We start from the raw sequence: 15274 nt of genomic DNA, 5'->3' as shown, positions 1-15274 counted from the left end.
AAAATGACCGTTTTTGATAATGGAGTTTGGTGGCTCTGAGAGAGAGGGATTATTAAGGATTATTTGCAACCACTGCAGCCTGTTTCGTGGCCGCTGGATGAGGTGATCACTGGAACTCAATTTCAAAACTTTTTTTTGTCATTTAGACCCCAGAATATGTTGAAAAAATGCACCAGGTTTAAAACTTTACTTGAGCTAATGTACTTCATACTTTCCGCCACTGCAGTTGGAAAATTGGATGTTTTTTTGGGTGAAACTTCACTTTCTATCTGAACGCACCTCCAGCAGCGGGTTGAACCCAGCTGAGATGAATTCTTGCAGGCAGACAGATATAAACAAAGTGTGAGAGGGATCTCTCTGCAAGAAGAAGGAAGTGAGATGCTATTTTTACTATCAGCGCTTTATTTTTATCCATCTTTCTGCTGTTTGACTGGACACAATGGAGGGGGGTGACGTTAACGCGGACACTTAGCCGAGAACCACACATTCACAATCCTGTTTTGAGTGACATATTTGGAATACAACACTATTGTATCTAAGAACAATTCATAAAGACTGAAAAAAAAAACAGAATCAGCGTCTGTGTTTACAGGGGCACACTCAGCGGAGAGAGAAGAAGGACTTGTTTATGACTCGACACTTTATAGACTGAACTGTGTGGCATGAATTCAATGAACTGTGCTGCTGTGAGGTTTAAAATACCTGTACGGGTATAATAATTATAAAAAAAGAGGTTGATTTTCTCTCATGTGAGGGCAGTCTATAACTTTATGTTTCATATGAAGTTGCCATAAGAGTCTGACAGCCCTGATGTATGCCCCCCCCCTTTGTCCTCCACCTTCCTAGTCTTTCTTGTCACCATGTCTGCCTTGTCCTGACCCCTCCTGCACCCTCTCTCGGGGGTGAGGTCGACCTCCCCCCCTCCTCCTGCATTTTCCAACGTGAAATAAAATACCATTCTGGAAGTGTTCGTTGTATCCTGGAGTCTTTTCTGGCGCTCAGGTTTCAGAGACTCTCACGGTGTGGGAGGTGTGTGTGTGTGGGTGGGGGGGTAAGAAACAGGTTGGGTGAGTCACTCGATCTGTTTTGTGGGATTTTGCATTTGTCTCACCCACAACAGCTGGTGCTCCCCTTTAAAGCCTCTCCTGCCTTTGGAGACTCACACACAGACCTGATGTAGTGGACCGAAGACTTAACATCTAAGTGCCCCTGTCGTGGGATTTAATCCATTTAAGAGGGGAGACACCATATTTCAGTAACTCTACCTTTGACGTTAAACACATCAGCCCGCACTAAAGCCACCCATACAGAAACAATCAGAATCTTTTCTCCCATTGGTCTGCCATCAAAATGATAAAATGTGCAGCAAGTGGAATACATGCATCTAAATATAAAGCACAACACAACTTTAATAGTGACATTATTTTGTTAGGTTGTTTACTGCTGCAGTGTTGCCACCTAGTGGTCAATTCCGTGACTGCTGCAGCTGCTCTTTGCAATGATGCAGGATATTTTTATGACATTGTGTGACAGCACCTCCATCTTCAAATATTTTCATATTTCGGTGTATTTTTTTTTTTTTTATAAATAACCATATATGTGTATTGTTTCAGTGCTAGATGTTTTATTTATTTTGCACACAGATCATGGCTCTCATCCATTTGGTTTTATTTAGCCTTGTTATGGAGTTTTAGGAGTGCCATAGAGAAAATGAATCTGTAAAATATATATATATATATATATATAATGATGAGGAAATAAATGTGGAAAAAAATCAGGACAAATAAATAAAAAATAATTAGGATAAGTAAATTAAAAAAAAAATAAAAAATGTGTATGTAATATAAAATAATTCTAAGCATTTTCAAGTGTATGTGTTCATTTATTTATGTACATTTACATATTTTTTAAATGATTTTATTTTTTTGCATATAATAGACTTTTATTCTGTGTATTTTTATATTTATTTATTAATTTTCATATAATGTCATTTTTTTAAAATCCCTTTACGTCACGTTTGTACATTTATTTAGACTTCTCTACAGTTAATTTCCACTTAAGGCTCACTGCTCAGTGCACAAGCTGCACTTCAGCTGATTAGGCATGTTTTACTTTGTGCTGCCTTCAAGTTCTTCCAATGAGCTCGGATTTCCACTCACGCTTGTTGATGAGTTCATTTCGAAACACTATCAAATGTTTTGATAGGACTGAAAAATATAACGCACCTGTCCCCAGATCTGTCTCTCGTAGACTATTGACTTATTTTATAATAAACACTATTTTGTTAACTAAAGCAGAATGAAGAACAAAGCAGAAAATGTGGCACGAAATGTTCTCTTTTAAAAGCATATCGCACGACGTTTAGTTTTTGGTTGTATTATATATACCTCTAAAAGTAGTGTGTAAATTGAAACGACAGGAGAGTTGTACCTACATTATAACATAATTTTGAGAAAGGGTCCTGAGTTTCTTAAATATGTTCCTACCTTGCTTTCATATAATAGCAAGTAAAGCCATAACCTTTTAATTCAACTTTTAGGAGTACTAATACTGCCAATATTAGTAAGAGGAAGGAGAAAAAGAATCTGAAAAATATAATTGCTTAGATTAAAATAAAAAAAAATATATATAAAAATTAAAATTAAAATAACAGTGAAAAACACCGAGTGTACTTGAAGGCAGCATCACACACAGCACTCCCACAGTCCATCGCGCTTCCTTTTCCAGCAGCGCCTGTGATCATGGCGGACGTGGTTGCGGAGCAGGTAGCGGAGCAGAAACCTGTCCCGGAGCGGGAGCTGAACGGGGAGGCAGAGGACAGAGAAGAGGCCGACCCCGTGGAGGAGGCAGCAAAAAAGAAGAAGAAAAAGAAGAAGAAGAACAAGTCCGCAACGACAGGTGAGGCTGACTCGACCAGTTTACTGCTAACAGGCTAGCAGAGCTAATGTTACTTATTAGAGCAGCGTCAGTTAGCTACAGTTAGCTATGATGAAACCGGAAATCACGGGAATATCGCTTCAAAATAAAGGTCTATAAACCAGAGCTGGTGGGAAACTTTTTAAATTGTTCTTCACAATACACTGACCAGAAATTACTTCGTGTAGACGATGAAATTGTTATTCCATTGGCGTAAGTGTTGAACTTTGTTAGTAACAGTTCATTGTTAGTATCTTGTTCAATGAAAAATATTAAAGATATTACAAGATATTGATCCCACACTGGAAATCCACTTGTTACAGCAGCTCGACGATAAAGGGAAGAGGTGGAGAAGAGTGGACTAGTTTTATTCTGAAGCGTGTTTTAATAAGCATAGTAAGTATGAAAACATATGTAACGATTACCAATCAAGTCATAAAATAAAAATCATAAATAGAAGATAGAAAACTGACAATAACACATTATAAAACATACAGGAATATCATGGAAATGAAAGAGCTGTGCAAATTTTGTGACAGTATTTGCATTTTCGTCAATAATATATTTATTTATTTATTTTTTTATACAATTAAGTATATAAAATGGAATATTTATTGTCCGAATATAGCGTTTCAAATCCGCCTTTTATTTTGAAAGGCGTGCCGGAAGCTTTGTGTTGTAACGTCTCCGCATTGACGTTGATCCTCATTAGCCATGCGGGTCGAGAGCAGTGTGGTTTGTGTCTGTCAGGCCTCGTGAAACACGCCGGGCTTTCGTCAGACCGACACCCAGGAGCAGTGACATTCAACACAGACGATAGAATAAGGAATTTACTGCTTATTTAGACAGAAAACACAAGAATGTGGTGATCTAGCCGCTTCCTTTAGCCACTGTTTTCACTGCCGACTGCGCTGAGCCCCAGCCAAGTTTTCCTGTTTCGTAATTCCCCCTTTGCCAGAGTTATTATATAAGAAAAGAAGACCCAAAGGATGAATTTTAATAAATCAAACGCATCAAAATATTATGAACCTTTGCTTGCTTTTATCTACACACACATAGAACCCATTAAATCACATCCAATGTGGAGACATTTTACTAAATGCCATATGTTCACGGTTTACAGAACAGACCTCAGTAAAATTTAAAAGGGGTTCATTCTGATAAGAGCCGTCCTGTTTATTAAATCTGTGTAAATTCTTTTGTTAATTTGTTGTTGTGTTGCTATTAATGTGAAATTTTATTTACATGAATACCTGCTTGCGAAGAAAGAAAAAATAGTTGTTTTTACTTCAAAGTGAGTGTTAGACCCTTTCAGAAAACCTGACGGAGTTGCTGTGTGTGTTAGGACTGATGTAACAAGTGTTTAGTCCAGGATTGTGAGAAAAGTGAAAAGAGGGACATGATTTGGGTCGTTCATATTTGGGCCAAAACAAAAAAACTAATCACTGTCAACTAATTACATAAGCTCTATTTTCTGCTGCTGACTCAGCCTGATTGTTACTGTTGTTGAAAAGTGATTTTTTTTAAATCCTCATTACACCCATAATGGTGAGTTAGAGTAGCTGCCACTTTGAGTAAGCAGTAAGTAATGAGCTGACTGTCAAACATCAGCAAATCCTCCACAATACACTGCATATTTTCCCTACCCAAATAAGAAACAATCAACTTCTGTCATTGTTTTTTCTCATTAACTCCTGATCCAGGGCTCAAAATTAACTTTCAGACGTTACAGCCATTGTCCCAAGCTGAAGTGCTTTTTTTCCATTCTGAAATTGCTGCTCACTAAACTTCTCCTTAAGACAGTTGTAAACAATTAAACATACATTTGAATTATTATTTAGTTATGTAACAATTTCCACACTTTCATGCACTGCCTTTTAACTGATGTGTAAGAGAACACATGTAGTGGAAATACCCAGTATGGTGCAGCTCAGTTAAACACGTACAACACAGATATTATGGCAAAGCAACCTTGAATAACGCAGCATATCAACATTTTTTTTGTGTTCAATTTTCTGACCATTTATACAATACTAAATTTTCGCTGTTCTTATCAAAGGTGCAACATCTGGGGATAATGTTAATGTCTCTAAACACATATATGCATATGAATTCAGAATCTAGACACATGGGTTCTAGATGGGGTTCTGAGAATGAGAAAATACAAATTCGTCTGCCAAGTTTCAAGTTTCAGGTTTCAAGTTTGTTAAATTGCTCAAGACCACACAACGTGGTGTGGAGCACAAACATAAAACAAAGAAACGACACAGACCAGAATAGATCAATATGATAAACTAGGTCCTTTAAATAAAGGCAGGATGTTGCTAAAAAAAAAAAAAAAAAAAAAAAAGCACCTAATTCACCTACTAATCTAGGTTTATGTGTCTGCAGTAATAATATGAGTTTAAACATAGATGGATGACTAAAAAAGTATTTTGGCAAGTACCTCCTTCTACATTCAAACAAAACATGACGTTCATCCCCCAACAATTTATCATTACGTGCACACCTGATTCAAATGATCAGCTCGTCAGCAAGCCTCTGCAGAAGCCTGACAACAGCCTGATCGTTTGAATCAGGTGTGTTGGAGCAGGGAAACATCTAAAACATGCAGGACAGGGGTCCCTGAGGACCAGGGTTGGGCACCACTGCTGTAGAGATTCACATTTTTCATCAGGATGCACAGATGATAGACCCATATCAGGACTAGTCCAATGAATTCATAATGTAGATCAGAACAGTTTCTTCATCAGTGTTTCCGTTGTCTGTTATCTTTATTTTAAGTCACAAGAGGCAGCTGTTTTATTTTTTAGAGGTACAGAAATCCCTTACCTTATTTAAAATGACACAAATGAGTTCCAGTGTAAAGATTTTAAATTATTACTCCATATTGGAACCTGCACTGAGTTGGGGTCAGGAAATAACGCGATATTGTGATACAAGACCAGATACTGTCTTAGGTTTTGGATATCTTTACATCATGAAAAGGGATAAGTGTGTGATTTTTGTGGTTTTTGTTCCTGGTTTTAATAGCTGAATTACAGGAAAGTGGTGCTAACTTATCAGACTTTTCTAGCTATTGTTTGCCTTTACACACCTAATCATTATAACCACAGATATTTCCTTTTCTCCTTTCCTAGTCAACATTACACCCAGGCTGCACAATATGGTTTTCTTTTCCCACGTCGCCCTCTTCTTCTTGCTGCTTGTGCTGATCCAGCACCTTTTGACTGCTGCTAGTTGATTGTTTTTTAGACTGTGTGTGTGTTCCTGTTGTTGTTGATGGCGTTCTTGCCGCTGCAGGCGCTGAGGCGGAGGCTGATGGAGTGACCGAAGTGACCAAACAGCTGGAGAAGCAGGCGATAGAAGACAAAGAAAAGGAGGAGGATGGCGAGGAAGGTGATTGTCTAACACCTGACATAACACACATCATCATCTTACTAGAACGGTATTGACACATTGTATATAAATATCACACTCGGTAGCTGGTGTAAAAACAGGAGCTTCACTCTCACACAGATGGAGATGATGGTGAAAACTCAGCAGGGAAAAAGAAGAAGAAGAAAAAGAAGAAGAAAGGACGTAAGTTTTGTTTTGTTGAGTTAAAACTGTTTCAGTGCTGTGAAGAAAATGCCTGACTGTGAGTTGAGGTGTGACTGTCCCTCGCTGTCGTGTCTGCCGAATTCCAGACATCATTCAGTCCGTCTGATGGGGTGTTTTCTTTTTTCCTTCCAGCCAAATCTCAGACTGATCCCCCGTCTGTGCCCATCTGCGAGTTATACCCAAATGGAGCATTCCCCATCGGACAGGAGTGTGAATACCCCCCCTCACAGGACGGGTAAGAAGAGCTCAAACACCACCAGCACACAACTAAAAAATGGTACTTGCATACTTTTATTTTTTGCAGAACTTTTACTTGTAATGGAGTATTTTCACAGTGGGTTTGGTATTACTTTGGTTTAAGTAATGGACCTAAATATTCCAACCTGGTTAACACACCCACATCCTAACTGCACCTCTGTGTTACTGGCCGGGCCTTCCCCATTAAGAAAAGAAAGAAAAAGTCCCCGTTTGAGTAACGGTACTGCCACACAGTCAGAGAAACTCGGGGAAATTAATAAAAACGTCAGTTATTTTTACTGGGCAAATATTGATGTTGAGCCGCTCTGCAAGTAGCAGCTACTCAGCCGCTCTGATACGCTCCTGTCACCCTGAATTTAATGCCGCTGTTGTGTGTTGCGTTGCGATGGACACTAAAGACACCTTGAAATACCATTTGAGCAGCCTTTATTTCAGCACTGAGACACGTCTCGAGAAATCTGATTGGAATCGACTTTCAAACCACCTCAAAATGTGGCTTGGATTTGATTTGCAAAAAATGGCATTTCATGTTTTTGCTGTCCAATGTTTCTTTTATCTCCTTGTTTCTTTTAAAATTATAGGAAATTATTTACAGGTCATGTAAAAAGTCAATAGAATCCTGTTAAGAGCACTAAAAACTAAAAAACATAACAGCATGAAAACTGCTTACAAGTCTGAGAGTGAGAGTGTATCGGTTTTTCTAAATTTGAATTTAAACAAATTCCACTGACATGTGACTGTTCAAATATTCAAAACTACATTTGAGTAACCACTGGTGTTCGATAGTCGTGCAGTTCAGCGCTGCACTGTGTTGTGCAAATGAACTCACCGACCCTGGTCAGGTGATACAGGCCACAGGATGAGTCAGGAGGGTTGGTGGTGTTCTGTTGTAAAACCAGTGACCGCCTGCAGCGTTAACATGTCTACCTTCATCACCGACTGTCTGGAATCATCACCCTTTATCACCTGTAATTGCTCCATCTCTAATAAAGCAATGTTCTTATCTTGAGGCCTGTAATAAATGTGTGTTTTTGTTGTTTTGTTCTTTTCCCAGTCGCAGCGCGGCGTGGCGTACGACCAGCGAGGAGAAGCGGGTGATGGATAAAGCCAACGAGGAGGTGTGGAACGACTTCAGACAGGCAGCCGAGGCCCACAGACAGGTCCGCCAGCACGTCCGCAGCTTCATGAAGCCCGGCATGACCATGATTGAAATCTGGTGAGTCTGCGATCCACTTCATCACTATTATTATTTACATGTATACGTGTTGCTCAGGTAAAAGGGACGGGTGCAAGCAGACGTTCTTAAAAAAACAGGAAGTTAGTTGTTGTGGTTTGGAGCACTTATCAAGACGGTCAACAGAGGGCGCTGCAGCAGTGACAATTAAAGTACTTTAAATTGTTTTATGATTGCTGCAAATATTAAACCTGTCATGATAATTACATCATTGATTTACGGTATGATATATGGACGTGACCTCAATAATGTTTGCTGACCTAAATATTGCTGTGTTTACGTGTTTTTACATAAGAAAATTTTCACCAACATGATGCCAGAATAAACAGAAGCATTTTCTGTACTATAATTAAATTTGAGTGCAGGATAGAAGTGCATTTTTTTGGTTGCTTGGTTTTACTTCATTTATGTTTTTTTTCTTTCGCACATGCAACCTGGAATAACATGCAGAACAATCTGAAGCTTTCCTAATTTTTATCCATGGGTCAATTTTAGTCTTTAACTGTCACATTTCACCTCCAGGTGTTCTTATTTTGACTGATCATTTGCTTTACGTTACAAATAGGAGCTGCTAACAGCGAACTCTGCATACTTTTAATGGTACCACTTTGCCAAAATGTCAACAAATATATGATAAAAAGATGTTTGTTTGAGAAGTATTTTATTTCCACTTTAAACTTCTCATGTCCTCTTCCTCCTCCTGCAGTGAGCGGCTGGAGGACTGTTCTCGTAAGCTGATAAAGGAGAACAAGCTGAACGCCGGCCTGGCCTTCCCCACCGGCTGCTCCCTGAACCATTGTGCTGCCCACTACACTCCCAACGCCGGAGACACCACTGTCCTGCAGTACGACGACGTCTGCAAGATCGACTTCGGCACGCACATTAACGGTACCGCACGTGCAGATTAAGTGCTGCTGCTTCAGCGGCGTTTTGTGCTGATGTTTAAAAGCGATGCATTCAAGGCCCACTCTGTATCTATAATGAGCAGTCAGAGCAGCTGCCAGACAAGATTTACATTAAGGCAGCTGATAGTCAACATTCATTACTGCACGCAGTGAGAATCAATTGTCAGACTCTTTAAACTTGGCACTGACAGGTCATTAATCAAACTGAAGAGCTTGAGTCAGTAATAATTTTCCATTTTTGTTTTATGGTTCTGCAACTTCAAACGGAGACGTGTTCATCAACTAAAAGACGTTCTACTTCCTGTGTCTGTTTGCAGGGCGAATCATTGACTGTGCCTTCACTGTCACATTTAATCCAAAGTATGACAAGCTGCTGGAGGCTGTGAGAGACGCCACCAATACTGGAATCAAAGTATGACTAACACACACACACACACACACACACACACACACACACACCTCGCTCTGATGTGTTTTATCTGTTTGGTGCCTGTAGCTCATGGTTTCCTGTTTGTTGGTTACAGAACGCTGGTATCGATGTGCGTCTGTGTGATGTCGGAGAGGCGATTCAAGAAGTGATGGAGTCCTACGAGGTCGAGCTTGACGGCAAAACATACCAAGGTAGGTTCTTCTGACTACACACACTGTACATCACCTCAGTCATTGATAAAGGTCCTCCAACTTCGCAGATTTCTGAATTTTACAAGGTGCACCTGAATGGACCATTTGGTTCCTGTCCATGTTTCTTGCAAACTCTGACACAGACCTCTGACAGTGGCTCTGACTGACACCGAAACTCTGTAGACTCTCAGCAGAGTTTTGTATTCTGGTACAAAGGTGTACCTGTTTACGGAGGATAGACTCGCCAAAAGGAAAGTGTACCTACATTTGATGTTTGGCTGGTATCCACTTCAGTCCTCGCCACTTTGCCATCTGATCTGATCAGCCTTTATAGAGACCACGATCAAACTATTAAGAACAAATCTGTGTGCTTTGGGTATCTGCCATTTCTGAGTCTGATACTTTTATATACCTAAATGCTGATAATTAACATATCTGACATGTTGAAATAGCAGCTGTAGAAACTAAATCACACAACTGAAGGTCCTGATTCAAAACTGTAAAGCTGAAAAGCTTAAATTTTTACAATGATGTGGATTAGAGCAGAGGATCTCACCTTTTTTCTCAGCCAAGGACCCCTTGTAAGATAGAAACTAAACCAGGGATCGCCTCCGGCCCCTTTTAATAATTTGACATAGCCTATTTTGTAGACTTGGTTATGTGAACAACACGAGATGTAGAGAGAGACGGTGAACTATGAAGCATTTTGTACAAAGAAATCATTAAATTAAATTAATCTGAAAACTTTTCCTGCCCCCCTGACTTGAGAACCACTGGATTAGAAAGATAGAAAGATGACAGGAATGAAGATCAACATGCTGAAATCTCTTAATATAGTTTGCATAAATGTTTCTGATGTGTTTTCAGTGCTTTCTTTTAATTCAAATGCCTGTATTTTAGTTTGAAGAAACATTTCCTTTCAAACTGTTTCACATATCCAAAATTCAGGACAAGACAGTGTCTCAAAATGTTGATAACCAGGACAATCACATCAGAACAGCTGTTTTACCCCAATGTCAGTTCATTCATGTTGTAATAAACTGTCTCTCTCGTGGCTGTTTCATTTCTAAAATATGTTTTGTTTTGTTTTTTCTGTTCCAGTGAAGCCAATCCGAAACCTGAACGGTCATTCAATCGGTCAGTACAGAATACACGCCGGCAAGACTGTGCCCATCGTTAAAGGAGGAGAAGCGACGAGAATGGAGGTCAGTTCAATACAATCGTCCTCCGCTGCTTTGTCTGAAATCCTGTACACGTTTAGATTTTAATGGCTCAGGTTTTAATTTTCAAGAACGCTCATGATCTCTGTAGCCGTGAGAGAAAAGTGTATCCGTATGTTTTAAATTAAGACTCGGCGGCCGTCCTGTTACTGATCGTGTGTTTTCACCCTGCAGGAGGGAGAGGTTTACGCCATCGAGACGTTTGGCAGCACAGGTAAAGGTGTGGTCCACGATGACATGGAGTGCTCTCACTACATGAAAAACTTTGACGTCGGCCACGTCCCCATCAGGTGAGGGTCTCCATGATGCATTCCTGCACACAAAACCTTTTATTTTATGTTAGCATACTGTCGACCTACTAATTAATTAAAAGTCTGATGCAACTCCTGAAGATCAATCAGTGCCTCTGTTGATTACCTGTTATCTCTGATAAATCACACTCGTGATTAATTTATCAACTTTATCAGACTATAATAGGATAGGACAGGATATAACTTGCATACTGCTGATAATGATAAAAGTCCATGAGTCACACTCATCCAACATGTTGGCAGACCAGGCTCATGTCAATAAAGGGAGTGAAAACAGCCAAGGGTTCAAAGTGTGAGGTTGTTTTCAGTCATAAAGTGAAACGGATGTCATGAGCACGCCTAAAATTTACGATGAAATTTCTGTAGATTTTAAACAGATGCTGCATGTAAAGCTCACAGTGTTATCAAACACGATACAGTGTGTTTTTTGTTGTTGTTGAAGTAGTAATAGTGGGGAGACGAATGATTAATGGTTCACAATTTTGCAAATTAAGATTTGTCACCAGTCTAAAGTGTGATCACTGTAGAGATTGAAGTTGTGGTGTGAAATAACTGACGTTCACTCCTCTCCTCCTTCCTCTCCAGGCTGCCCAGAGCGAAGCACCTGCTGAACGTCGTCAACGAGAACTTCGGCACGCTGGCGTTCTGCCGGCGCTGGCTGGACCGCCTGGGCGAGAGCAAGTACCTGATGGCCCTGAAGAACCTGTGCGACCTGGGCATCGTGGACCCCTACCCCCCCCTCTGCGACACCAAGGGCTGCTACACCGCTCAGTTCGAGCACACCATCCTGCTCAGGCCCACCTGCAAGGAGGTGGTGAGCCGGGGAGACGACTACTGACACCCCCCCACCCTCCTCAACCCTCCCACCCACCTTTCGACGACAACACCACACCCCTCCTCCCCCATCTGCATCACCACCACCACCACCTCCACACCCCATTAGCAACTCCTCCTCCTCCTCCTTCAGCAGAAAAAGAGCAGGACGTGGTTGTCTCAGAGCAGCTTCGAGGGATGCCAAATGCTACTGTATTCTACCCACAATGCACCACTCACAGCTTGCGAGGAAGAAGGACTGGCTTTCTGAGTTTTCTACCATCAAACCACAGCTAGAGAATAAAAACAAGCCACACGTTTCTGTCGGAGGAAGCATTGTAGTTTCCTTCAGGACCTCATGTTACACACTTAAAAAGTTAACTGTCAAACAGTTAAAACGTTTATTTAAGTTGCCGCTGAATTTAGAGCGCCCTCAGTATTCAAAGAGACGGTGAGCGTGGGGAAAAGCCCCTCATACTTCCCCTTTTTCATTTTCAAAGTTTTAAAGGCTCCACTCTGAGCCCGCGGTACTTTAGTGCTCAAAACAAATTAAGCACGAATGCTACCGACGGGTTTAAGACGTGGTTAGGCCGATGCATGGCCAGAAATCTCCGCAAACAGACCACATTTAACAGCTCGGGGCGTTGTAGTAAAAAACAAAAACGTACAGCCTCCGTGCATCTGCAGCTGTATGTTTGGCTTCTGTCGCTACAGGAGGGAACTCTGCACTCTGGCCCTCTTTAAGTCATCGTTTCTTTGATATTTGTAAAATATCTTTGAGATGGTTGCTGCCACTGTTTGTTCCCACTTAAAAAAATGCTTCATTTTGAACTCCCTGAAAATGTTTTTGTAAGAAAAAGAAGTTGATTAAAATGATTTTGCTCATTGTGGGCTGTCCTCTTCTCGTGTCTCTGATCACAAACACAAAAAAAATCTAATCTCACAACAGTCTAGTCTCACAAATTGTCATTTTTACACTTCAGTTTTTGTACATATGAAACAAATAATATATATGTTAGGTGGATTTTTCAGCAGTTGGACAGCTAAGCCAGCTGTTTCTCTCTTTCTACTGTAGCTACTTTATATGCTAAATTAAGTTACACAGCTTGCTTCATATTTAACAGGCAGTTATGATAAGTGGTATTATTATTATTATTTAGCAATCTCTTGGACAAGAAGGGAAATAAAGATATTTTCCAAAGTGTCAAACTATTCATTGAAAAGAAGAAAAGCAAACAGAGCTGTTCTCAGTTTCTGTAAAATTAAGTTTGTGCTATATAACAGTGTTCCCCAACCCTGGTCCTCAGACTTCACTGTCCTGCATGTGTTAGATGTTTCCCTGCTCCAACACACCTGATTCAAATCATCAGGTTGTTGTCAGGCTTCTGCAGAGGCTTGATGACGAGCTGATCATTTGAATCAGGTGTGTTGGAGCAGGGAAACATCTAACACATGCAGGACAGGGCTCCCTGAAGACCAGGGCTGGGGAACACTGCTATATAACTAAAATTGACTCGACATGAGAAAAAGCAAGACACGACATCTTTTTGTAGAAAAATGAAAAAATATTCTCATTTATTGAGGTAATTTTCTCTAGAAAAAAATTGAGGTAACAATTTGCATAGTATAACTTCCATAAATTTACACACACGCACACATCAATGGAGTAGTAACCAAAATGCCAACAATGTCTGACAATGGAGGAGAAACATGACAAGTGTGCTTTGAGTTCCCGTCTGATGGAGGAACAGAGGGAACGAGACTGAGGTGGAGAATACCTTTTTTTCTTTTTTGTACAATTTTTTCTCCAGTATGGAGATAAATATCACGATCTGTTTACACTGCAGAAGTCTGGATGTTATTGTACTGAACAGATGGTAAATAAAATACAGTATGTACACTTACAGCACACACACTTCACTTTGATAATGAAAGAACAGTGAAATCTGTCAAAACTGCTGGTGGTGTCGAACAATCAGCGGTTGTATAAAACTTTTTAAAACAGTCGATGGCCTCTTTTCTAAAACCTCTGAGAAGGATTGTATAAAAATACATTCATAACTAAATGCTGGTCTGGGTGGGACTGCGGCTGTGCAGATTCCACTTTGCTGAACTGATATGAGCTATAAAAATATATCTATTTTCTGGACAAAAGGGCACTTTTCTAGCACACTAGTTATCTGTCTGTCTGTCTGTGTGAGGATGGTTCAGGCTCTGGAGAGAATTACATTCTGGAGCAGACAGGTGGCAGCATTTAGCCAAAACAAAAATAAAAAACATCCCTTTGGAAACTTTTTTTTTTCCCTACTTCAGTGAAAGCAGGAAGAAAAAAATAATTTTAAAAAAACATCCAGCAAATGTTGAACCGTTTTGGAAACGCAGAGAGGTTTTTTCCGAATACTTCCCCCTAAGGCTTTGGCTCGAGGTCTGCCAGACGTTCCTGACAGACCCAGGAGGAGTCCGGGGTGAAAAGTAAACTTCCTGCCCTGCTTGTGTACAGATCCATAAACCAACGCCGATAACGACAATGCTGACAAACTGATTCTGTAAACGATTGAAGCTCATTTCCACCAGTCAAAGACAAAAAATATCCTCCATATTTATGTCATATCATGAGATAAAAAGTCAAAATAGAAAGTCCTATTTGAGCTTAAAAGTACATTTTCTCTCATAATTTTGACTTATCTCATAATCTTGACTATTTCGTAATACAGTTCTCAATTTTGACTTTTTTTTAATCCTATAATTTACTTTTTATCTCATAATTTCGGCTTTTCGGGCTTCCACAGTGCGCCCATTTCGACCGGTAGAAGAAAAAGATATCCCCACTGTAAATCATAATTATGAGATTAAAAAGCCATAATTATAAGTTTAAAAAACAAAACAAAAATTATGAGATAAAAAGTTAAAATTAAGAGAATGTCAAATTTTATCTTTTTCTAAATGTCAGAATTATGATTTTATCTCATTATTTTGACTTTTAATCTCTTTTTAGTTTCATAATTATAACCTTCTCATAATTATTATTTTTTAAAAATATCATAATCATGACTCACCATGGGGATTTTTGGGGGGTTTCCATAGAAACCCCATTTCTGCCATAAAAGAGATGCAGTATGAGATATAAAAAGTCATAATGTACCTCATAATTATGATTTACAATGTTGATATTTTTTTCTTTCACTAGCAGAAATGGGTTAACTGTGGAAGCCCATTCCCATTTTAAAAGAAAAAGATATGCCCATGGCCGTAATTACGGGATGAAAAGTCGGAATTGTGACATAAAAAGTCAACTTTTATCTCATAATTCCAACTTCCCATGGAGATATTTTTTTTCTTTCACTGGCAGAAGTGGGCTTCTTTAAAATACAGCCACATTATCAACCTGTCTGG

The 15274-nt window shown here is 39.7% G+C and overlaps 1 protein-coding gene across 1 annotated transcript; it reads left to right on the top strand.

Moving 5' to 3' along the window:
* The first annotated feature begins 2711 nt into the window (after window positions 1-2711).
* metap2a (methionyl aminopeptidase 2a) lies at window positions 2712-12769 on the top strand. Its single transcript, XM_084710880.1, has 11 exons — window positions 2712-2898; window positions 6220-6315; window positions 6436-6498; window positions 6652-6754; window positions 7832-7993; window positions 8718-8899; window positions 9234-9328; window positions 9441-9537; window positions 10639-10742; window positions 10932-11047; window positions 11654-12769. The coding sequence occupies exons 1-11, from the start codon at window positions 2742-2744 to the stop codon at window positions 11904-11906; spliced, it is 1428 nt and encodes a 475-aa protein (XP_084567006.1). The 5' UTR covers window positions 2712-2741; the 3' UTR covers window positions 11907-12769.
* Window positions 12770-15274: the final 2505 nt, after the last annotated feature.

This window comes from Lutjanus erythropterus, chromosome 22 (genome assembly GCF_056507025.1).
Source record: "Lutjanus erythropterus isolate fLutEry1 chromosome 22, fLutEry1.hap2, whole genome shotgun sequence".
In the NCBI taxonomy this organism is placed as follows: Eukaryota; Metazoa; Chordata; class Actinopteri; order Lutjaniformes; family Lutjanidae; genus Lutjanus; species Lutjanus erythropterus.
Note: the sequence above shows the minus strand (reverse complement) of the source record. Positions and strands in the feature narration are given on the sequence as shown.